A 23,912-nucleotide genomic window follows, 5' to 3' on the forward strand; every position below is an offset into this window, starting at 1 on the left:
CTGAGGGGTTTATAAATATTTATTTTCCAGTTAATTAGAGGTTCTATGAGAGTACAAAAAGACCCCAAATTTTTATGGGTGTTTTCACAGCACAGATGCCATTGCTGGATACATTTTCCAGAGAATTGAATACATGTAACTGTGCAGCTCAGTTTCAGCATGAAAATGGCATAAAAACAGACTGAAGGATCCAGGGCAGGTGAGGGGAGAAGTGAGAGAATGCTAGGTGAATGCTAGGTGTTTTCCCAATATTTATACAATAAGCACTGCCAGGTAGGAAAGTTCACACCTAGCAACCTTGAAATAAGTGTTTAACCTTATAAGATTTATAGCATATAAGCTTGAATGCTTTTACTGTTATCCTGAATGCTGGATGTTTCACAGTGTGTTTAAAAAGGGACATTATCAGTATTATTATCATCAGTGTGTTTTCAAGAAGATACATTATTAGGATGATAGGATTTGTAAAACATTTTGAGTAAGATACCAATGTTTATTGGTCATAATATAGGGCTGGCAATAGAGTCATGTGGGTGATCATGACAGAATGGGAGATCTGGTGACTGAGAAACTTGTCCACCCTCTATAGCAATTCCAGAAGTTCTGGAATGCTGCATGGGTGAGTTACACTTCTGAGGGTCTCCCTATCCACCTTAAATATACACTGTGCTACATATTCCCCAGGATTCTATATATTGCACCTCGATTTCCGTGTGGCAATCGAAGCATATTCTATAACGATGTGCATAATTAGTTAACAAGCTAATCAGCGCTGATAATTGGATGTTAACATGCAATTATCAGTACTAATTGGCATTACTTAGAATTTATGCCAACCACTTGCTAAGCGTATTCTGTAACATGGTGCAGCACGTAAATTCTGAGTTGCATAGCTGAAAAGTAGGCTTGGTCATGGGCATGCAATGGGCGGGTCATGGGCGTTTCTAAAATCTAGGCATGTTGTTACAGAATGCACCCATTTCGTGCCTAATTTAGGCGTCAGGATTTACACCAGGTTTTAGTTGGAGTAATTGACCATGACTAAATTCAGTCGCACAGAGAAGCACCTGGTGTATTCTATAACGTACATCTCAATTAAAGCATACTTTAGAAGATGCTTTGATTTCTGTGCGGAAACCGAGGCACAATATATAGAATCTAGTCCATTGTGTTTAATAAGAGAAAATAATATAAAGTAAAAAAAATTTCTATATGAAAGATTGAGTTTTGACTATTTTCCCTCGGACTTTGGTTAGTATTTACATAAAAGTGAATCAATAATGCACCAGAAAATTTCTAATCAACCAACAAAATCCAGATGTAGTAGCATGTGCAATCCTTGTTTACCTGGAAACATAGAACATGATGGCAGATAAGGGCCAGATGGCCAATCCAGACTGCCCACCATCAATAACCACTAACTTTTCCTTTCCTAAGGGATCCCACATGCCTGTCCCACGCTTTCTTAAATTCTGACATAGTCCTTGTCCCACGCTTTCTTCAGTTCTGACACAGTCCTTGTCTCCACCGGGATGCCATTCCACGCATCCACAACCCTTTCAGTGAAAGAATATTTTCTTAGATTCCTCCTAAGTCTATTTCCCCTTAACTTCATCGTATGGCCCCTCATTCCAGAGTTTTCCTTCATTTGAAAAAGGCTCGCCTCCTGTATATTGACACCACTGAGGTATTCCTCATGTCATCCACACCCTCCAGGGTGTCCACCCTATTACAGAATTTGGTATCATGGAATATATCTGGCTGGGCTTCCAGGATGGTATTTTTGAATAGCATCCATGCCTGATATAAATCTTTGACCTGCTCCTCTAAGATTTTTTTTTAACATCATCCTCATTTTATCATAGTCTCCTTTTTGAAAGTTAAATGCTAATATATTGGATTTCCTGTGTGTACTTACTCCAGATATTATATCAGATCTGATCATGTTATGATCACTGTTATCAAGAGGCCTCAAGACCATTATCTCCTGCACCAGATCAAGTGCTCCACTAAGGACTAGGTCGTTCCCCTTTTGTTGGTTAATGAATCAGCTACTTCATAAAGCAGTCATCAAGGAATTTTACCTCCTTAGCATGCCCTAATTTTACATTTACCCAGTAAATATCAAGGTAATTGAAATCACCCATTATTATTGTGTTCCCCAGTATGTTAGCCCTCCTAATTTCTGATAACATTTCTGCATCTGTCTATTCATCCTGGCCAGGTGGACGGTAGTACACTCCTATCACTATCCTTTTCCCCATTACAAGTGCAATTTCTATCCATAGGGATTCCAAGATGTGTTTTGTATCCTGCAGAATCTTTAGTGTATTCGATTCAGGGCCCTCCTTAACATATAATGCTACCCCCCCCCCCCAATTCAATCCACACTATCACTGTGATATAATTTGTTCCGTGCTTTTGAGTGACTATCAGCCTTCCCCCAGTGACAATTTGCAATCTTTAAAATGTATCTGCTCTTTATTTAAAGACACCTTATTGTCTCTATTGCAACCTCACTATCTGGATGTCCTATCTTCCCTGTTTTGGTGAAATCTTTTAAAGATACCTTAAGTGATTGTCAGCCTTCCCCCAGTTTCTAGTTTAAAAGCTGCTTTATCACCTTTTAAAATGTTGATGCCAGCAGCCTGGTTCCACCTTGGTTAAGGTGGAGCACATTTTTCCTCAAAATGTTGCCCAGTTCCTAACAAATCTGAAACCCTCCTCCCTGTTCCATCACCTCATCGACGCATTGAGACTCTGGAGCTCTGCCTGTTTCTTGGATCCTGCCCATGGAACAAGAAGCACTTCTGAAAATGCTACCTTATAGGTTCTGGATTTCAACTTTCTACCTAAGAGTGTACATTTGGCTTCCAGAACCTTGCTCCCACATTTTCCTATGTCATCGGTATCCACACGTACCAAGTCAGCTGGCTCCTCCCCAGCGCTGTCAAAAATCTTATCTAGGTGACGCATGAGGTTCACCACTTTCACACCAGGCAGAAATAAGTGACCAAAGTGATCCTCAGGTCCACTAGCCACCCAGCTATCTACATGCCTAATGATCAAATCTCCAACTACAACGGCCATCCTAATTGTTCCCTCCTGGGCAAAAGTCTCTGGAGATACATCCTTGGTGCAAAAGGATACTGAATCCCCTGGCATGTCGGGTAAAAGTGAATCTATTTTTTATTCTTTCAAAAAGTACAAAGACTAGAGGACACTCAATGAAGTTACATGGTAATACTTTAAAATGAATAGGAGGAAATATTACTCTGAATATAAGCAGGCTGTCGTATTCTCACAGCTAGATGATGTCATTCGTTGGAGCCTGGTGCAGATGATGACTAGTAAGATGAAGAGCTTTCTAGCAGCGTCCCACTGCACATGCGCTGGTGCCTGACACGCGAGCACAGATCCTTCAGTCTTCGTTTTTTCACAGAGCAGAGAGGCGTCATAATTTTCTCCTCACAGTGCTTACTAATAGTGCCTTATCGAGCGGGTTTTTTCTGTCCAGTAGGATAATTTTTTCTTTTTTACCTTTTTCTTCAATTTCCCTTTAATTTCTTTTAGTTATTTTGGCCCTTAAAGTTTTCTTTATTTTTCGCATACTGCAAGCCCTAACCTCAATTTGAACACTGCCTCTTTTCCTGGTTCAAAGTTGAGGAGTAATTTGGCCATGATTTTTTTCTTGATGTCCAAGAAAACCCCCAGTGGCTTCAAATTATGCTCCCAATGTAATCAGGTGATTTCTATAATGGATCCGCACAACTGGTGCATCGTGTGCCTTGGATCTGACCATAAGCCTAACTGTTGTTCTTTCTGTTTGCAAATGCAGCTGAGATCACAGAGGGCATGGCAGGTTCAACAGGAGAAGCCTTTTGGCTCCTCGATGGCTGATAGATCTACTTCGGCAGCAGAAGCATCGATCTCAATGGCTGCCAAGACTTCGACATTCACTGGGAGTGCACTGGTATCGAGGAAGTCTCTACCTCTTTTGAAATCAGGCGCTGAGAGTAGCCCTGGGACTGGTTAGCATTGGACCCGTCACCGAAAACATGCACAGGTTTGATGTCATATAAAATCCACACTCACTGTTCAGTTATACATCAACACATCCACTTATGAATTCTCAATCCTGAAATCTCACCACACTCATACCTTTAATTATAGAAAATGTATACCATATGTTTTTCGTTATTATATATTGCCCTTTAGTTTCCCGTTGTTTCCTTCCAATGTTTCAATGTTCTTTTCCATTGATATATTCCTTAACGATACTTTGATTTTGTCTCGTATAACTCTTCACAATGTAATCCATAACCGAATTGTAACAAACTGTATTTCCATCATTCATAATGTATTGTAAGCCACACTGAGCCCGCAAAAAGGTGGGAAAATGTGGAATACAAATGCAATAAATAAATAAATAAATTCACTGAAGGACCATAATGCTGTGCATTGGGGGAAGCCCAGAAGCATAAGCATTGGTCCTCATCAATGCACATTGCTGGGAGTACCATGACATCAGCATTACCGGTACTCAAGAAGAGATGCCACTGCAAAAGTCTCCCAGCAGCCAGGTCCTCACTACTGGTCCAACACTGACGCTTTTTTGGGCTGTCTTTCTTCAGACTCCTCTGCTTTTGCCAATGCCTTCCTTCGATGAGCAGTTGCAAATCACTCAGGCATTGAAGGAACTTGAACCAACTGTGGATCAAACCCAGGTTCTTCCTGAGGCTCCTTCAATGCCACTGCAGAGATTTGCAACTCCTGTACAACAAAGGGTATCAATGTCAACCTTGACACATACAGTAACAACTCTCAACGTTGAGGAAGGAAGCTTTCCTGGAGTCAAAGAATAGGGCTGTACCTCAGGACTCTTCAGGGCGTGGACATGGATCCACTAAGTTGAGTCAGGAACAGACTCAGTACAACCTGAGTATGGTGAAGAGTCTGATTGGACTACTCATTAGACTCAGAGGAGGACTCATATTACTTCTCCGAGGAGGAGTCATGAGATACTTCTGATCCCTCCCCATCTCAAAAGAGATGTAACTATCCATCTGAGGGTCTCTCTTTCACCAGTTTTATCAGGAAGATGGCTTCTACCATATCATTTAAGTTAGAAATGGACAAATAGCCCATGGTGAAGATGTGGTCTGTCCTGCATTATGAGTCTCCTCTTAAGGAAGAGTCACTATACCATTGCATCCTATCCTTAAGGATGCACTGATGAAGAACTGGGAATCTCCCTTCTCAGTGCAGGTTGCTTCTAAGAAGGTGGATACACAGTATCATATCCAGAAAGCTCTCAGATTCAAGAGGACTCAACTGCCACGCCACTCTCTGGTGGTCAAATCCACTCTCAAACGAGCTAGGAATTCCAGGACTCATGCCTCGGCGCCCCCAGGTAGAAAGGTCATGGAACTAGATTCATTTTGGAGGAAAACTTTTCAGGCCTTGATACTCATTGCCCCCAACCTGTCCTACTAGCTCTATACGAGCCTTTTGTTGCAGTCTTTGGTTCGCAGTACACTAAGTCTTGCAGATATTCTCCTACAGGAGAAAGCCACAGAGCTCTGTTCTGATAGTGTCTAGATTCTACGCTATGGGTATGGGGATACATAGACTCTCATGGCTGCGTGTCTCTAACTTTAAACTGGTGGTTCTGGAGAGGTTGGCGGACATGCCTTGCCAGGGTGGTAATTTGTTTGGAAATAAGGTGCAGGAGGTTGCTGACCTCATAAAGAAACATACAGACACCATCCAAACTCTATCTCGGCATTCTTCAGCTACATCCTCTTCTTCACAGAGGTTTTTGAGTGGGACTAGAGATGAACCTACTACTTTCAAATGCGTAGGCTCCTGCTGCCTTCCCATTCTGCCCAGCAGCCCCAGGCCCAGCATTCTTGGCCTCTCCCACCCCATCCTCAGAATACCTGGCCGTTACCCCAGTCGAAGCAAGGGACAAGCTTTTGACTGGCTCCAAGAGAGCATTGTTGCACTCAAAGTAACCATCCCGAATGGCCTACTGGTAGGGGAGAAGCTGAATTTTTTCCAGCACAGGTGGCCTCTTGTAACCTCCAACTGGAGGGCACTTCAAATAATCTATCTCAGTTACACCCTGCATTGGCGTAAAAGACCACCGAGTTGCCCACCGAGAGCTTTAAGCCCTAGCAGCTGGCCCATTGTACACTAAGTTTCACCACAAAAAAGTAGTTCTTCACACGCAACCTAAGTTCCTTCCCAAGGTACTGTCGGAGTTCCATCTTAATCAGTCAATCGTTCTTCCATTTTTCTCAAAACCATATGCCCATCCTGGTGAGAGTGTGCTGTTTATCTTGGATTGGAAGCGAGCCTTAGCCTTCTATCTGGAGTGGACTAAAGCTGTAGACAGTCCACCCAGCCTTTTGGGGTTTTTTGACACAGACAGGATGAGGGCAATTCTTATGAGTTTAACCAAAGGAGTACATCCTTCTCAAACTCCTATCTAAACTCAACATGTAATTCCCTTATCTTTCCCCTTTATAGTCCAACGAATACCTCCCCCTCTGGTCCTCCTCACCTCCTACACTTCTTCCCACAGGCATAATCCCACCCCCCTATCAGCTGTAAATCAGAAGAAGATCTAAGTTTCCTAATTAAACATAATTAGAGTTAGAGGAGGATTGAGGTCACAGCCATCACACAGTGGTGATGCCTACTAGTCAGACTGTGGTCTGTGTTCCTAGGTCAAGGACTGCTGTTGTAATGGCTGAACTAGATGAGGAAAGGAAGGCAGGTCTTGCACAATTTGGAAAATCCCAGGTAGTGGTAATTTAGGCTCCTGGCACCATAGCCCAGTAGAAACCAGTACTGATAAAGCTGCAATTTCAAAAGAAGCAGAAGGAAACCATTGGGCCAAAAAATACCAGACCTATATGTAAGTTTATGCCAAGTTATATTGCTCTCTCTATAGATGACACACACAACAGTTCTGCATTATAGTTAACCTTGACCATAACAAACCAAAGTCATTTCTCCCTCTCAAGGTACATTTTTGTACTGCATTTATTTCTGGACAGCCGCATTCTTCTATAAGTAATACACCCTCCAGAAAAATTACATTTGCTGCCTCTGCTCATTTGCTAAACAAAGGACACACTGTGTTTCTAATGTTTATACAAATGCAAGCAGAGATTATTTCAAGATTAGACCACTGACGGTATCAGATTAAAACCAGAACAAAGATTTTTAGGACTAAGGTTGCCAGGAGGTTCAATGTCATTAGGACAGGCTGTTCTAGTTTACATATATCAAACCTTGTAACCCTAATAATTATAAACAAGGAAAAATGACTAAATCCACAAAAAACTCATATATGAAATATAACATATGACACATATATCAAGCAAATGCCATAATAATTATAAACGTCATAAACCATAAACTACGAAAAGTGTGGGTTTACATATACATACATAGGTGTTTATAAAATGTGAGAAGGACTAACCTTGTAACTAAGGTCAACAGTCAATTAAGATCATCAATTGATATAATAAAGGAATCTGTAAAGAAAAAAATATATATAAGAAAAAAGAGAAGAAGAAAAAATACAGGTGAAAAATAAAGAAGTATAATGTAAGAATAAAAATGAAAATAAAACAAAAATTATGGAAGACTAACCTCAAATCACAAATGAAAGATCTCAAATGAAAGATCTGCAGACAGGACCTTAAAAATGGTCTGCAAAAACCAGAAGAGAACGTAAGCAATAGTACATTTGGTCACATATGCAGTTAAAGCCAAATAAAGATGATAAGTGCTTAGATGACGATTCACCACAAGTGAATATGTGTTTGATATATGTGTCATATTTATATTTCATATATGAGTTTTTTGTGGATTTAGTCATTTTTCCTTGTTCATAGATTTTTGTTATAGGCGATTACATGCAATACGTTTTACAGAATATGATTTTCAGTATTCATATTAGCATGGTAATTATTTCGATGTTTGATATCTCATATATGTTCCTCTTGTTTGTATATTATATTTATGTATACCCTATTTATGAATTTATTTATTTATTGTTTTTGTTTATAGACTCCTGATGCAATCTGGCCGAAACACAACGTTGTGTTGAGTCATTTTTAATGTGAAATTGTTTTATTATCATTTGTTTGGAAATTATTAAACGCTGTTTATTTTAATTTCATTTTGGTTCCGGTCTTTGGATAGCCTGGCTTATATTCCCACCTTTTTTATTTTCATTTCATGTGACCCTTGACATATTTTGACCCTTTGCTCTGTACACAACTGTTTCACCTCTGACATTTGAGGACTTTTTTTCCATGAACAATTCACTTCAGATCCCAATCTAGGGTGTTTAGATCAGGATTTTGTCTTGCCCAATCCACAACATGAAATATTTCCTTTGGCCATTCTGTAGTAGATTTACTTAAATGTTTAGGTCTTTGACTTGCTGTCTAATCCATTTTCCACTCAGCTTCAGCTCATAGAAAAATGGCTTGATGTTCTCTACTACAATTTCCTGATATAAAGCAGAATTCATTGTTCCATCAATGATGGCTGGCCATCCATGTCCTGATACAGGTAATGTGGTCCCTACTCACATATCTCCCGCACCACATTATTGTAACCAAAAAGTTCATTTTTGACTTACCAGACCAGAGAACATTATTCCAGTAATCTTGTGGGTTATCCAGGTGCTATTTGGTGAGCCCAAGGCAAGCAGCATCATTCTTTTTACAGAACCATATCTTCCCAGAAACACAGTTTCCTGATGGTTGATACATGAACTCTCATATCAGCTGCAACAACAAAGGCTTGCAGATTTTTACAGGTTAGTCTTAGGCTCTTTGCGATTTTGTGGATGTTTTTCTGGTTTGCTTTTCAGATGATCTTTGTAGGACAACCTCTCCGGGGTAGATTCCCTGCAATGTTCTGCCCCCACTTGCATGGAGACAGGTTGCCTATTGTTTACATATATATGTTGGACATTGTTTATATCAGATTGCATTGCCTGTACCAGTTTACAGTGCTTTTGTGCCTTTAAGAAAGGGAAGAAGTGCCTTTGGACTACAAATCTTAGTCTTCCTGCAGTGCTCTGTAATAGGCTTTTCCTGAGCACGTGTCCCAGTTCTCTATGCCTTATGGGCATAGGCGGTCGGTGGCCCAACTGTTTGGGGAGGCTAAAGGGGGCGGGGTTAGGGGTGGGGCCAGGGGTGGGGCTTAAATCCATAATTGTCTGATAACACACAGAAAAAATAAATAAATAAAAATAAAAGTCACAATTAATACCTTTTATTAAATTTAGATATTAGATATGTATCTTATGTCAAAGAATAAAGTGGTTGCTCAAAGCATATTCTAACCACAATCGCTCAACTGCAAAACACTATGCACAACTTTGTGCAAAAACACACTCAGAACCTTACTGTACCATAAATATTACACTGGGCAGAACCTAATACACCAATATACCACCCATACAGAAAATGCAGACTGTCAACAATATGAAACAAGGGATCATATCATCACAATTCTCATGTAGAGCCACAAAACACCCTAATTCATGTGGGATAAAATGCCATAAATAAGCAAATAAATGTAAACTTTTAATGTTGAGCACCTGATTCTCAAAGTGGACATATTCCAAACACTATAATGAAAATAAAATGATCTTTTCTACCTTTGTTGTCTGGTGACTTTTTCTGATCATGCTGGCCCAGTATCCGATTCTGCTGCTATCTGTCCTCAGTGCAGGTCAGGAAGTCATCCTCGTTAAATATCTCCCTGGCAACCCAGGACACCTCCAGCCAACCCCCCCCCCCCCCCCTGCTCTCCCAGCAGTACGGTAAACAAATTAAACCATAAACCAATTTCTACAACTGGTTACACAAGGCTAGAGGGCTTTCACTGCAGCTCCTGCTGTGAGGATGGAGGTAAATCAACAATTGAAACCCCTCAGAGCAGCGGGACTCCACAGCTGATCCATCCTGCTTTAGCAGGGGAGGCTTTGCCTCTCCAAGCCTCTTATACCAGGCGCCTATGCTTATGGGACTTTTCCTATTGGCTGGCCCTTATCCCTGTGTATGCTGGGCTGTAGCCTGCCCCCCTCTCTCTCTATTGGGGTTGAGAGTGTATCTGCAGCATGAACATAAGTATTGCCATACTGGGACAGAATTCTGCTTTTACTACGTTCTCTGGCAACGAATTCCACAGTTTAATTACAAGTTGAGGGAGGAAATATTTTCTCCAATTCGTTTTAAATGTACTACTCTGTAGCGTTATTGCGTGCCCATAAGTCCTAGTATTTTTGGAAAGAGTAAATATGCTTTTATAAAATCTGTAAGCTGATTTGCTGTATTTTGTTACATACTCTCCCTTCAAGTTTTTACCAGTTGAAAAGTATTCACAGCATCCAGTGCTGAAAGCTACTACTACTACTACTATTTATCATTTCTGCAGTGAGACAGAGACAGAGCTGGTAGAGACAGACTAAAATCTGCAGGGCAGACACTCTTGTTCAACACTCTAGAACTGTAAGTTATTTTCCTTTGTTTGAATTTGTATTAAAGATGATTTTGGTTCAAGAGTTCTGAGTCTTTACAGTGATGTTCTATAGTCTGGTTAACTGCATGCTAATCTCCTGTGTAGATAAAGCCTGAGGCAGAGCAGAACATGTAATCTTCAACTTTTTCTATTTCTGTCTGATAGGATGAATGGACAGATAAGCATCACTTGTACGTTCTCCAGAATTTCTTTTTGATCGTGGCATGACAAGCTCCCAATAGCTTTTATGGTGAAAACCAAATTCAAAATGTTTTGGACCTGTATGTAGGGCAGGATACCCAAATGCAGTCATGTGGACTTACGCTACAGACTGGTTTACTTGTTGCCACATAAAGCACCTGATTCTAATTAGCCAATTAACTGTGCTATAGAAACTAGAGTTCACTTACTATTTCACACATTGATTCTGAATTAGTCTTATTTTTCCTGCTTTGTATATTATGTCTTAAAAAACAAGAAATTGTTTAATTTATATCCACTGTATGTTATTGCTGTAAACTTGGGGGTTCACAAACTTTCCTCAGCAGTATGTATCCTTTGTGCTGTACAATCATGTCCACCTACAAATTTGATCTTGTATTGATATTTACGTTTCTTTAGGAAATCTTTGCTAAAAGGTTTGCAACCTGAGAACTCAGCCCTTTTTGATTAAGTTTGAAGTAACCAAATCTAAGATATATTCTCCCTTGAAATAGTTTTTTCCCCATGATAATCGAATTATAAGATATTTGAGGTTGAAAGAGGCAGATATTAGATGGGACATGAAGATATTAGATAGCACATGAAGAGGGGGAATTTGCACACTATTTTACAAGTGGCTCTTCCAAATGTAGAGATACTGTTTGGGTAAGTAGGTGCAGGAGAAGGCACTTTGAAGGGTTGTGTTCAGAAAGGTGCAGCTGCTACTATGGGGGGGGGGGGGGGGGGGGGGGGGTTGCAATGAGTGTGGTGGTGGTGGTGCCTCAATGTTCAGGAGCCTGGATTTCTGACTGTCAGAAATGTTGGATAACTGAAGGCCAGTTAATTGGAATTCTACTGTATTATGGAAAAGAGGGGTTACATTATTAACTTCTTGAGCTAATGATCCAGAGCACCATTGATGAGCTCTGTACAGGAAGAGGAGGATTACTGTGTTGTGCTAACATGATTGATTGAATAAATGCTACAATATCATTCAGCAGCAATGCCTGGCATGCATCAGAAGACTGTCAATCAAACATATCTAGTGCAGTAAGAACTATGCCATTGATCAAAAAATTATAACTGCTTAAGACACCATTGACATTTATTTGTCAGTAAAGTAAAACCAGAACCCTCCAATGTATGGTTGAGCTTCTACTGCCATAAAACAAGAGCCCATTGGTATCACAACTCCTGTGATAAATCTCTTGTCCTCGGGATCCCCACTCTTTGAAACAGTTGATATCATGGATTCATTCATGGCTACTGGACAAGATTTTTTTTAGATTTAATTACTTCTTCCAAATTCACCCAGGCTCAAGGTAAGTTACAATCATTTACCTGTCCAAGTAAACACAGAAACAGAAAAAAATGTAGGCTGATAAAGACCATATGGCCTATACAGTCTGCCGATCCATGCCATCTACTCTTCCTATTACTCCCTTAGAGATCCTATGTACTTGTCCCAATCTCTCTTGAATTCAGACACAGCTTTCGTGTCCACCACTTCCACAGAGAGGCTGTTCCACAAATTCACTACACTTTCTGTGAAGAAGTATTTCCTTAGGTTACTTCTGCGTCTATCCCTTTTCACCTTCATCTTATGCCCTCATTCCAGAGTTTCCTTTCAATTGAGACTCGCCTTCTGTGCATTTATGCCACATAAGTACTTAAATATCTCTATCATATCTCCCTTCTCCCGCCTTTCTTCCAAAGTATACATATTGAGATCTTTAAGTCTGTCCCCATACACTTTATGATGAAGACCGCTGACCATTTCAGTAGCCACCCTCTGGACCGACTCCATCCTGTTTATATCTTTTTGAAGGTGAGGTCTCCAGAATTGAACACAATATTCTAAAGGTCTCACCAGAGTAAACAGGAGCATTATCACCACCTTTTTCCTACTGGCCATTCCTCTCCCTATGTACCCAAGCATCCTTCTAGCTTTCACCATCGCCTGTTCTACCTTTTTGTCCAACTTAAGATGATCACACCCAAATCCTTCTCCTCTTTTGTACACAAAAGTTCTTCATGCCCTAAACTGTACCGTTCTCTCGGGTCTTTGCAGCACAAATGCATTACCCTGCATTTTTTAGCATTAAATCTAAGCTGTCAAATTCCAGACCATTCCTCTAGCTTCACTAAGTCTTTCCTCATGTTATCCCCAAGAGCATGACCCTGCATTTCTTAGCATTAAATCTTAGTTGCCAATTATCGGACCATTCTTCAGGCTTTGCTAGATCCTTCCTCATGCCATCCACACCCTCCGGGGTGTCCACCCTATTATAAAGTTTGGTATCATCCACAAAGAGACAAACCATACCAGACAGCCCTTCAGCAATATCGTTTACAAAAATGTGAAAAAGAACCAGCCCAAGAACAAAACCTTGCGGCACACCACTGGTAACATCCTTTTCCTCAGAATGAGCACCATCTACCACTACCCTCTGTTGCCTTCCACTCAACCAGTTCCTAATCCAGTCAATCACTTTAGGACCCATACTGATGGTACTCAGTTTATTTACTAGTCATCTATGTGGAACTGTGTCAAAGACTTTGCTAAAATCTAAGTACCAAAATTACTAATTAGGGGATAACTCTTTTAATTCCAGAGTCACTTTTAATATCTACTACACAAAGACTCCAGTATTTGTTTCATATCACAAAAACATTTTATTGTATTGCAATGCCCACTAACCTCACCAGCACTGCTACCTAATGTTAAAACCTCACACATTCATTCCTCCACTCACCTTGCACCACCTGTATTTAAATACAAAACAACTGGTTTTACATTTTAAACTGCATACTTATGCTGTTTCTTATTTTACATATGTTTTACCATACTTATACATTATATCATGCACAAATGATCAAAACTCAGTCCTGCCAGCTAGATAGTCCTTTTCCTACAGATGCCACGCCTTCCGCTTGGACGCTGTAAAAGTGTTTCCACATAAACGCTGGATGACTGCTCTTCATGGAAAAACACTGTATGTCTGTTGACCCTCCGTTGGCTGATTAAATACACCACCTCCAATCATCTATCTAGCTGGCAACAAGTCAGCACACATATATGTCTGGGGCAGTAATCGGAATTGGTGGCACTCCCCCTTGATAAAGTGAATACGAAACGGGGACCTGTCGGGGTTTAAGAGCACACCAACCTGCCTAAGATAAGTGCAGTGTACATTAATTAATATATAGAGAATTTTGTGTAAGTCACTGTTTTGGTAGTATAGTTAGGATGGTGGAGGCTGAGTCAATGATTAAGACATGAACACGAAGAATTGATTCACCTGTTGAATGAAAGTATTCTTATCATGGATTATATATGAGACTCTTCCTCACCTTAGTCAAATAGCCCTTAGGGGTAATATATTTGCATTCACACACTCTGTATATATCTTTTGGTATTTTGTATCACGGGACAGAGTGACGGTCCACAATCATTTAGCAGGTAGCATCTAGAGAAGCAGCAGTGGCAGGGGTGTGTGTGGGGGGGAGCGGGGACTTGACCTACTGGCACGTGCATGTGGCGACCTCTTAGTACAAAGTGTCAGTGAATAAGAGACAAGTCTTAGTCTTACCTGTGTGTACCAGAGTATTCCAACTTCCGTTCCTTCCTTGCCTGCCACGCTGTGTCTCGAACCCAGAGAGTGAGAGCTGACGGAATTTTTTTTAATGCACCATTAAATTCTTGCGGGACTGGGTGAGGACAGGTTAAATTCTTGTGGGGATGAATGTGGATGGGTTAAATTCTTGCAGGGATGGGTGGGGACGAGCAAAATTCCAGCGGGGACAGGTAATATTCCAGCAGGATCGGGTGGGGATGGGTAAGATTTCTGTCCCCATGCAACTCTCTAATTTGAATTTTGGGAAATAGTTCTGTTCTAATATATTTTTGAAGGTTGTTCCACAATTTAGGTGTCAAAAATAAAAATGCAGCAGATCTAGTATTATCATAATGGACTAGCCTAGGTAGTGGAATGACGAAACAATGACCATCCATTGACCTTAATGTACAAGACGGAGTATAAGGAATAATGAATAACCACATTTTATAAATAAGAAGAAGGAACTCCAAGATGATAAGCCTTAAAGGCTAAACACGGTATTTTAAATTGTACATGGAATTTGATAGGCAGACAGTGTACAGAGCGGAGTAAGGGTATAACATGATAAAATCGTTTAGCACAAAATAGAAAATGAGCAGCTGTATTCTGTAGGGTCTGGAAGCGGCATAATTGATGACTAGTAATACCTGCACAAACTGAATTACAGTACTCTAAACGTGATATTTATTGATTGATTGATTGATTGATTGATTGATTGATTTTAACAAGCCTTACATCTTGTAAAAGTAACACAGAGTTAAAAAATTTGTTTTAAACAAAAAGTTTTCCACAATACAAACATCAATACTATTAATCTCTTTCTTAGACCTCAAAAATGGGGGTCGTTCCATATAGATAAGGAGATCACATGTAAAATCATAGGAAATCGGCTTAACTCAAATTCACATTCTTACTATATTAATCAGCTGTTAAACTATTCCCTGGGATCCACTGGAGAGCCTTTTTCAATCCAAGAAACTTTTAAGTTGATCAGGCTCAAAGAAAACATATTTAACATTTAGATATTTTACAATACATTTACATGGAAAAGACAAGAGAAATGAAGCGCCCATTGCCCTAGTTTCCTCTCTAAGTGCAAGGAATAATTTCCTCCTGTCTTGAGTATTTTTAGTCACATCCAGGTATATCCAAACCCGGGATCCACAAAAGATTTTCTTGGAGTTTTTAAAGTATAATTTTCCACAGTTTTATTTAAAGCATTAACTTTACTCACAAGTGATGTGGTCTCCCGGGCCGAATTCGCTATCGTTTTTGTGAGGTCTTGTATGGCTTTCCAGATCAATTCCAGCGTCACCACCTGGGGAGCTTGTAGCTCCAAGAATGATTCCTCTGCTCTCATTGGGGGGGGGGGGAGCCGCGATTAACAGATCCGTCGCCCTCGTCTTCCGAAGCAATCGGATCTGACCCCCTCTCCCGTTGATGAGCTGGACAAGGTGGGGGATTAACCTCCGGTGGCAAAAGAGTTGTTTCTATTGCCTGGTGGGCCGACGCTCCTTCGTCAGCACTCACAGCGGCCTGCTGAACACCGGTATCTTGTGTGAAATTTGTTGTGAAGCGGTCAAGCGTTGTCTGGATAGGCGAAGAGGTACGAACCGATGGCGGTGGGTTCTTTACCGCTCCTTTCCTCTTGGTATGAGACATTTTAGGAAATAGACGAGGTAACAATTCTTAATCCAGAGTAGCTCGATCGCTCACACGCAACATCGAGTTGCCATCTTGGAAATGCCCTGATCTAAACGTGATATTTTAAATGCTTGAATAAGTGTGCACATTGCTGGAAAACTCAGAAAACCCCGAAGAGAACGCAAGTGATGCAGTGTCAGAAAACCCATTTGCAACACATGAGAAATGTGTGATTCAAAAGTTAAGAAAAGAATTGAATATAACCTCTAAGTACTGAAAAGATTGAATACGCTTAATTGCCATATCGAACAGACGAGGAACCAGAGTTGGAAGAGGAATGTGGTTATGTTTTCTGGATTTAGAACCAAATTTTGTGACTGAAGCCACTGAGTTTAGGCTGTCAAGCATTGTTGCAATGGAGTGATAGTTATTACAGTCTTCTGTATCCAGTTTCTCTCCCTTAAGCAACGGATTTAAAATAATTTTACCCATCTCTTCATGAAAACACCCAACAGCTACAAGGGAATTGATCAATTTTGTTAACCTCAAAATTAACCTACATAGTATAAATTTCAGTAGTTCATCTGAACACGGATCCAAATAGCAGCATCCCCAAACAAACCTACTTATTAACCGAATCACCATCACCTTTTCAATCTGTGAAAAAGAGGTCCAAATACGTTTCACTAGTATTCCCTCTAATTCCCCATCCAGCTCCAAAGCCACATCCCCAACTACAACTTGAACAGAAGGTAAACTATACAATAGTATAGTGGTCCATTCCATGCCTTCCTGATAGTGAGTTCTATAATTCTTGCACCCACAACAGCTCACAGCAGCCCCAGCCAGGCATTAACGAGAGGTGCAGACCTCCCATTAGGTTTTCCACAGTAAAGGTGTCACGTCTGTGGCCATGACCACCCTCAGACTTACCTTGTTCCTGGGGATCAGCTTCCTAGCTGGCTCCTGTTTCTTCTGTCTGTCCTTTCTGAGCTAGCTCTGGCTCTCTGTGCTGGCTGCATCCAGCAGCATGACACTAATTGCCTCACTATACTGCACCTGTGGGTGTTGCCTGGGTTAGCTCTCTCTCTCTCTCTCTGTGTGCTGGCTGCTTCCAGCATGACTCTAATTGCTTCACTACACTACACCTGGGTGTGGGAAGCCTCTCTGTGTTTCACTGTGCTTTCTGCCTGCTCTGTGGTTTGTGCCTGAACAGCCTCCGTAGTTACTTAGAGATTGCTGCAACTGTGTCTCTGGTGTTGAAGGGCTTTATTAATCACTTAGAGACTGCAGCCTTTGCCTTTGCATCGTATAAGGTCCCTGGTATGCTAGAGTGCTCTGTGCACTGCTACATTGTCCAGTTCTGTGTGATTGCCTAGTGTTTGACTAGTTAGCTTGGGCACAGCCTTGCTTGGTAGCCTGTGTACAGCTTTACTAGTTCTTCTGTGTTTGCTCTGTGTGAGTTCCTAGTGTTTGCCTAGTTAGCTTGGGCACTGCTCTGCTTGTTAGCTTGTGTACAGCTTCTAGGTCTCTTGAGTTTAGCCTCTGGTTTTCCCCGGTGGGGTTTCCTTGGTTTCTGGAGCTTCAGCCCTAGTCTTGTCCTTTGCCAGTTCTCCTTGTTACTGGAGCTCCAGCCCTAGTCTTGCTATTGGTTCTGACCCTTGCCTGTACCTATCTACTGCTCTGCTAGCCACCTGCCCAGAGACTCCTGCTTTGAACCTGACCACGCCTGTCTCTGCCTATTGCCTATACTCAGTTATTCTCTGCCAGCCACCTGTCTCGGACTTTTGCCTGTACTCAGATCTTCTCTGCCAGCCACCTGTCTCGGACTTTTGCCAGAACCCGGACATTCCCTGCCTGCCTGTCTCACGTTAGCCTAGGTACCTGGGAGCACTGCTGGATCCTGACTACGGTTGTTCCTGTTGCTGGTTCCAGTTCTGGATTTCCTGTAAGCCCTACCGGCTGCTCGAACCTGAGGGCTCAACCCTCGAGGAAAGGCAGCTAAGCGTAGGTGAAGCCTACTCCAGTGTGTTCCGGTCCGGTGCGTTCCAGTCCCGAGTGTTCCAGTGCAGGACTCCAGTCCGGGGTTCCAGTCCAGCCTTGTCTCTTCTCTGCTCCGAAGGTGATCTTGCCTGCCACTGCCGCTCCTCGGCCGTGGTCCAAGGACTCACGTACCCAGGGTTCCCAGGGAAGAAGCCTGACAGAATGCCAAGGTCCTCGAGAACGCAACAAAAGGTAGGGACTGTTTTTGTGCATGGGGTCAGAAAACAGCTATGCATCTGCCTTGCATGCACATTATAATACTAATTAACTCATTATAATACCTTTTAGATCATTTGCATTCCGTTTTCGTTAACTGCTACCGTGACAGGAAAATGGCTCCAAGAACCCTTTTGTGCATGTCTCGTTTTACTACTTGCTCGCTAGGCTGGCTAGAACTGGTTTAAAAACCACGTTGCTGGCTTCTTAGGTTTTTAGTTCATCTGGCTCCTGGTGCTCTCCAGAAACTGGGAGGGCTACCTTTATCAGTGACAGAGTGACTGTTTCTAGGGGTAATGGCTTTACAGCTTTAGCTAGTCCCATCCCAGAACCCTGTAAATCCTAGGTGGCACAGTAATCAACACCCAGAGACCCTGGAGAGGCTGCATGTGTATGTATATGAGAGAGAGAGAGAGAGAGTGAGAAAGAGAAAGGCCTGTCTTTTATTAGCACACCGAACTCCACTGCATCCTAAACATAGCTCTGATTTCAGTGTAATTTGAGTGTAAACTGCCATGATGTGTTTTGCAAATGAGGTAGTACAGCAAATCCTTAACAAACTTTAAACTTTTATACCTACAGTATATAACTGAAGTCAGAGCTGTACTAGGAGTGGCTACTAAATGAATTACATAACCAAGTAACAAACAACATTCCAACAACCAATACAACAAATACTTACAAAATAAGCCTGAATCCATACAGATGCCTAATTCAGGTATTTTAACAGAAACACAAAGAGGACAATAAGATCAAATTCATTTTTCTTTTTTCAGAACTCACTCTTAGCTTGCCACTTCCTCCTCTATCTTCATGTCACCTACTCTTGCAGTACCTGAAAAACAAGATTTTTACTGGTACCAGCAATTCATACAAGCAAAGTAAGTTACCATTTTAAGATATCACTATCTCTATGTAAGAGAGTGATATGGGGGGAGGGCTGGATTGTTCATGCGTTTTCCTTAACTGGGAATGCTCAGTTTCTCGTGAAATTCAACTATCAGATTTAAAATAAGTCAGAAGTTCCATTGCTAAACTGTAAAATTTTGTCAAATCAGTACATTGAACTCTAAGTATTATTCCCACTTTGCATGGGGCTGCTAGACATTAAATGTTTTATATATAGCACATTAACCAATTCAGAGCTTTATATCTTTGGTTTCAAATGTCATCCATAAGAATATATGATTAGCTTTACAGTAGTTAAATATAATTTAAACTACTGTTTCCCTGCTTATGTATTGCAAACTCTTATAGTCCATCTTTCAAAACATCAAGGCTGAAAGCAAGTGGGTAATATTCAGCAGGAAGGCATCTGCACAAAGATACGCACAAGTTATGGGCATATTCAACCATGACAGATAACTTATCCATAGAAAGATAGCACTGCTGTATCTGCAGACATTTTTATGCATAAATTATCTGGATTAGTAGCTAAACAGTGCTGCTATTCAGATATTTGGATCTATCCTCAGCATGTCTCTAACCCTGCCCCATTTTATTCAAATAATTTGTGACTCTATATTGATTTATATGGCCAAAAGTTATGCAAGTAAAGGATAATTTTATACTACTACTACTTATCATTTCTATAGCGCTACTAGACGTACGCAACGCTGTACACTTGAACATGAAGAGACAGTCCCTGCTCGACCGAGCTTACAATCTAATTTGGACAGACAAACAGGACAAACAAGAGATAAGGGAATATTAAAGTGAGGATGATAAAATAAGGGTTCTGAACAAGTGAACAAGGGTTAGGAGTTAAAAGCAGCATCGAAAAGGTGGGCTTTTAGTTTAGATTTGAAGATTTATAACAGGATGTCTACATGTGAAGGCCATGTAGGTGCCTAATTTTAGCCTATTTTATTAAGATACATGAAGGGCAATTCTATAAACTAGCCTGTTGATATTCAACACTATTTAACCAGGCCAGGAACGGCTCATGGCCAGCTAAATAGCATTTAATCGGTAAAGCATTAATATTCAGTGTGAGATAGCCGGTTATCTCTGCTGAATATTAAAGCTTAGTGCATAGTGACTAACCGGCTAGCCGCGAATATTCAACACTTCGCCAGCTAAGTTTAGCAGCCAAAGCAGGCCACCTAAATAGCAATCCTATCTTTGGCTGCTATAAATGTAACCAGCAAGCAAGAAAAACAAAAACATACACAAATATTCAATGCCAGTCACCGGAAATGGACTGGCATTGAATGTGCAAGTTCAGTACCGATTACCGCACTTAGCCAGCCTGCCTCCCTGAATATCGACCAGTAAGTGTTCACATTCACATGCGCATTATAAGCATAAATGTATAGAATACTAGCATATACACTGCGTATGTGCACAAACTTACATTTATGTCAGTATGCCACCTCAGTGCTATTCTGTAAATACGTAACTATTTTGCATAGCATGTTATCTGCTGGGGGGGGGGGGGGGCGTACACATTGTGTGGGACATATGTGGGGCTCCCATGAACTCACGTAACTTACATAATATTGTAAGCTGTGTGCATCCCTGCTGCATTTAGGCGCCCGCACTTACACCAGCTCTAAGGCTAGTTTAAATGTGGGAGCCTAAATGTTAAGGGCCCTGTTTACTAAGCAGCACTAAGGGCGAGCTAGCATTTTTAACACATGCTAATGATTAGCACATGCTAAACGATAAAGTTGCCCATAGAAACATATGGGTGACTCTATCATTTAGCACGCGCTAATTGTAGCATGTGCTAAAAATGCTAGCGCACCTTAGTAAACGGGGCCCTTAACAGTAGTAGAACAATCTAGCTTTCAAAGCCTCTCGGATATTAGTAACCATGCCTACTACTGCTGTCTCAGTTCTATAATCTGGGCAAAAATCCATCTGATTAGAATGGAGAACAGCAGTTTGCTCAATAAAAGAATTCAGATGATCTGCTACCAAGGATTCCGCAATCTTAGAAATGAAAGGAAGATGCACTATAGGTCGATAATTAGAGACTATATCCTGACTTAAGTGAAGGTTTTTCTGATGTGGTCTAATAATCACTATTTTCCAGGCAATAGAAACATACCCAAGAGATAAGCTCTCCTCAATCACTGTAAAGATGAACAGGAGAAAAGGTGTGCTATATTGTTTCAGCAAGGGGGTAAGACAGGGCCAGCGTTAGGGGAGGAGGCAAACGGGCAGCTCCAGGGTCCCCTGCGATCTGCCATCTGTTCCCCCTTCTTGCTACCCCGATTCAAGGTCTCCCTCCCTTCCCTGACTACCTTACATCCTGTTCTTGTTGACAGGGGATCGTCACCGCGGCAACAATTCTGATATGCTGCCTGTGACTGCCCCAGCGCTGATCCTCTGTCACATTACACCTCCTTTTAATGCAACTTCCTGTTTAGAACACCGCGGCAGCGGCAGAGGAACAACACCAAGGCAGTCAGAGCCAGCGTATCAGAATCGCTGTTGTGATGATCTCCTGTCAACAAGAACAGGTTGTAAGGTAGACAGGGAAGGAAGGAGACCTTGGATTGGGGTGGCAAGAAGGGGAAAGAGATGGGGGACTGTTGAGGGCCTCTGGAGCTATTTTAAAGTACACCAGGGGAGTGGATGGTGGAGGAGAGAGAGATGCCAATGGGGTGGAGGGAAGGAAAAGAGAGGGAAAGCTATTAGACTTGGGAGTGGTGGGGAGGGAGGGAGAGATGCTAGATGGGAGGGCAGTTGGAAAGAAAGAGAAATATGTTGGACACAGGGAAGGAAGGAAAGAAGAGGCAGGTGTTGAACAATGGGAGGGGAGGAGGTTGGGAGACATGCTGGCTTATGTGGGATAGGGTGGGAGGGGAACAACAGCAGCAAGAGAGAGAGAGGGACAATGTTGGACCATGGAGGGGAGAGAGAAGAAGAGAGATGATTAACCATGGGAGGGCAGGAGGATAGACAGATGGGACAAGATGATAGGGGTGTGGAGAAAAAGGGACAGGTAGATGTTAGGCAAGGATGGTGGTGGTGGGAGAAGATAGGGAGAGAAAATATTGGGCTCCAACAGTAGAGGGATAGGGAGGAGAAATTGTGGAACCATGTAGGACAGGCCAAGAAGGGATGGCAAAATAATTAGTGAGAGGAGAATAGCGAATACAGAGTAGTAATGGAGGGTAGATGAAAGATGGAAGCGAATAGCAGGCTGGGGAAGGAGTGATGGGAAATGGGACGAATGAGAAAAGAAAATGGAAAGTTAATAAGAAGCTGAAAAGTTAAAAGAAGGAAAAGGGTGAGAAAGAAGATGACGTCTGAGTGGATTGAAACACCAATTGTTATCTTCTACTCTGGAATGGCGAAAGCCGTAACGGAGCATTGTAAGCCACATTGAGCCTGCAAATAGGTGGGAAAATGTGGGATACAAATGCAATAAATAAATAGAGAGGCTGAGACGAAAAAAGAGAGATAAGGAATAGCACGAGACAGGAGAGAGAAGAAAAGACAAATAGACAAAAGTCACTGGAAAAAGATTTAGCAGAAGATGGAGAAACTGGGACTAACGTGACGGAAAAATAAAATGTCCACACAACAAAGGTAGAAAAAAGTGTTTTATTTTCAATTTATTAACTGGAATATGTTAACTTTAGGATTTGTATATCACAAATGACTTTGTATTGTGTTCATTGGCATAGCCAGATGGTTGATTGAGGGGGAAATGAGGCTGAACAAGTGGGTGACCACCAAATTCTCTCCCTGCCTCCTCCCCCCTCCCCCCCCCCCCCCCCCACCTGAATGCAAAATATAAATACCTGAGCTGGCAGGGATCTCCAGGCCTCTCCAGGTGAAGACTTCTTCTTCCTTTGCTGCTCTGACAGCAGAACTCTTCCAAACTCTGCAGCCAGTAGCAGTGTCCCTGAGCTGCTGCTGCCACTACTGACCCACGCCTGTGAATGCTTGGTTTTTATGCATTCATGAAAACTGAGCATGCACTGGGTGGGGGGGCAGCAATGGCAGTGGCAGCAGCTTGAGGACACAGCCATCAGTTGCAGAGCTCTGGCTGCTGGACCAGAGGAGGTGGTCTTCAGCTGGTACAGCTTGGGGATCCCTGCCAACCACAGCAAGAGTGATGGCTATTTTGGGGGGGGGGTCTGAACCCAAAGTGGGGGGGGGGGGGAGAACATAGCCCCCCCCCCCCCCCCGTAGTGATGCTACCAATTGTGTTCAATACAAAATGGAAGTGCTTGCCATGTTTCAATTTTGGTGTTCATATTTCCATTTTTCTAATTTCTGATCCCTTGTTCTATATTTGGTGAAGGCCTGTCTGTGTTTTGTGTGTGAAGAAGTCATTTAAAGTTGTTTCATATATGGCAGCAGTGGTGGGTGGGGAGATTGGGGGAGGGGCCCCCTCCTTAATTTCTGCCCTGTGCCCCAGCCTGTATAAAACCAACCCTAGGGTAAGGGATGGGTCATGGGGTGTTGTAGTGGATCAAACCATTTTTAAGGCATGGGATATATCCAAAGGTGATGGCTAGGTAAAAGCGGAAAGTGAGATATCTGTGGTAGACTGAAAATCAGGGAGGACTGCCACCGGAGAAAGGAGAGGAATTTGGAGTGATGTAGTCTGTTGATTCATGGCATGACGAAAAGTTAAAATTTTCCCAGAAAAGTGATTATCTA

At 41.8% G+C, this 23,912-nt stretch overlaps 1 protein-coding gene across 1 annotated transcript in view; it reads right to left on the reverse strand.

The window, feature by feature from the left end:
* SUSD1 (sushi domain containing 1) overlaps positions 1–23,912 on the reverse strand; it is a 326,856-nt gene that overhangs the window by 9,912 nt on the left and 293,032 nt on the right. The window contains exon 22 of the mRNA XM_030191973.1: positions 19,068–19,119. Within this exon, the coding sequence (XP_030047833.1) occupies positions 19,101–19,119 (19 nt within the window). The 3' untranslated portion in view covers positions 19,068–19,100. The remainder of the gene's footprint in view (positions 1–19,067; positions 19,120–23,912) is intronic.

The sequence above is a fragment of the Microcaecilia unicolor genome, chromosome 2 (assembly GCF_901765095.1).
Source record: "Microcaecilia unicolor chromosome 2, aMicUni1.1, whole genome shotgun sequence".
Taxonomy (NCBI): domain Eukaryota; kingdom Metazoa; phylum Chordata; class Amphibia; order Gymnophiona; family Siphonopidae; genus Microcaecilia; species Microcaecilia unicolor.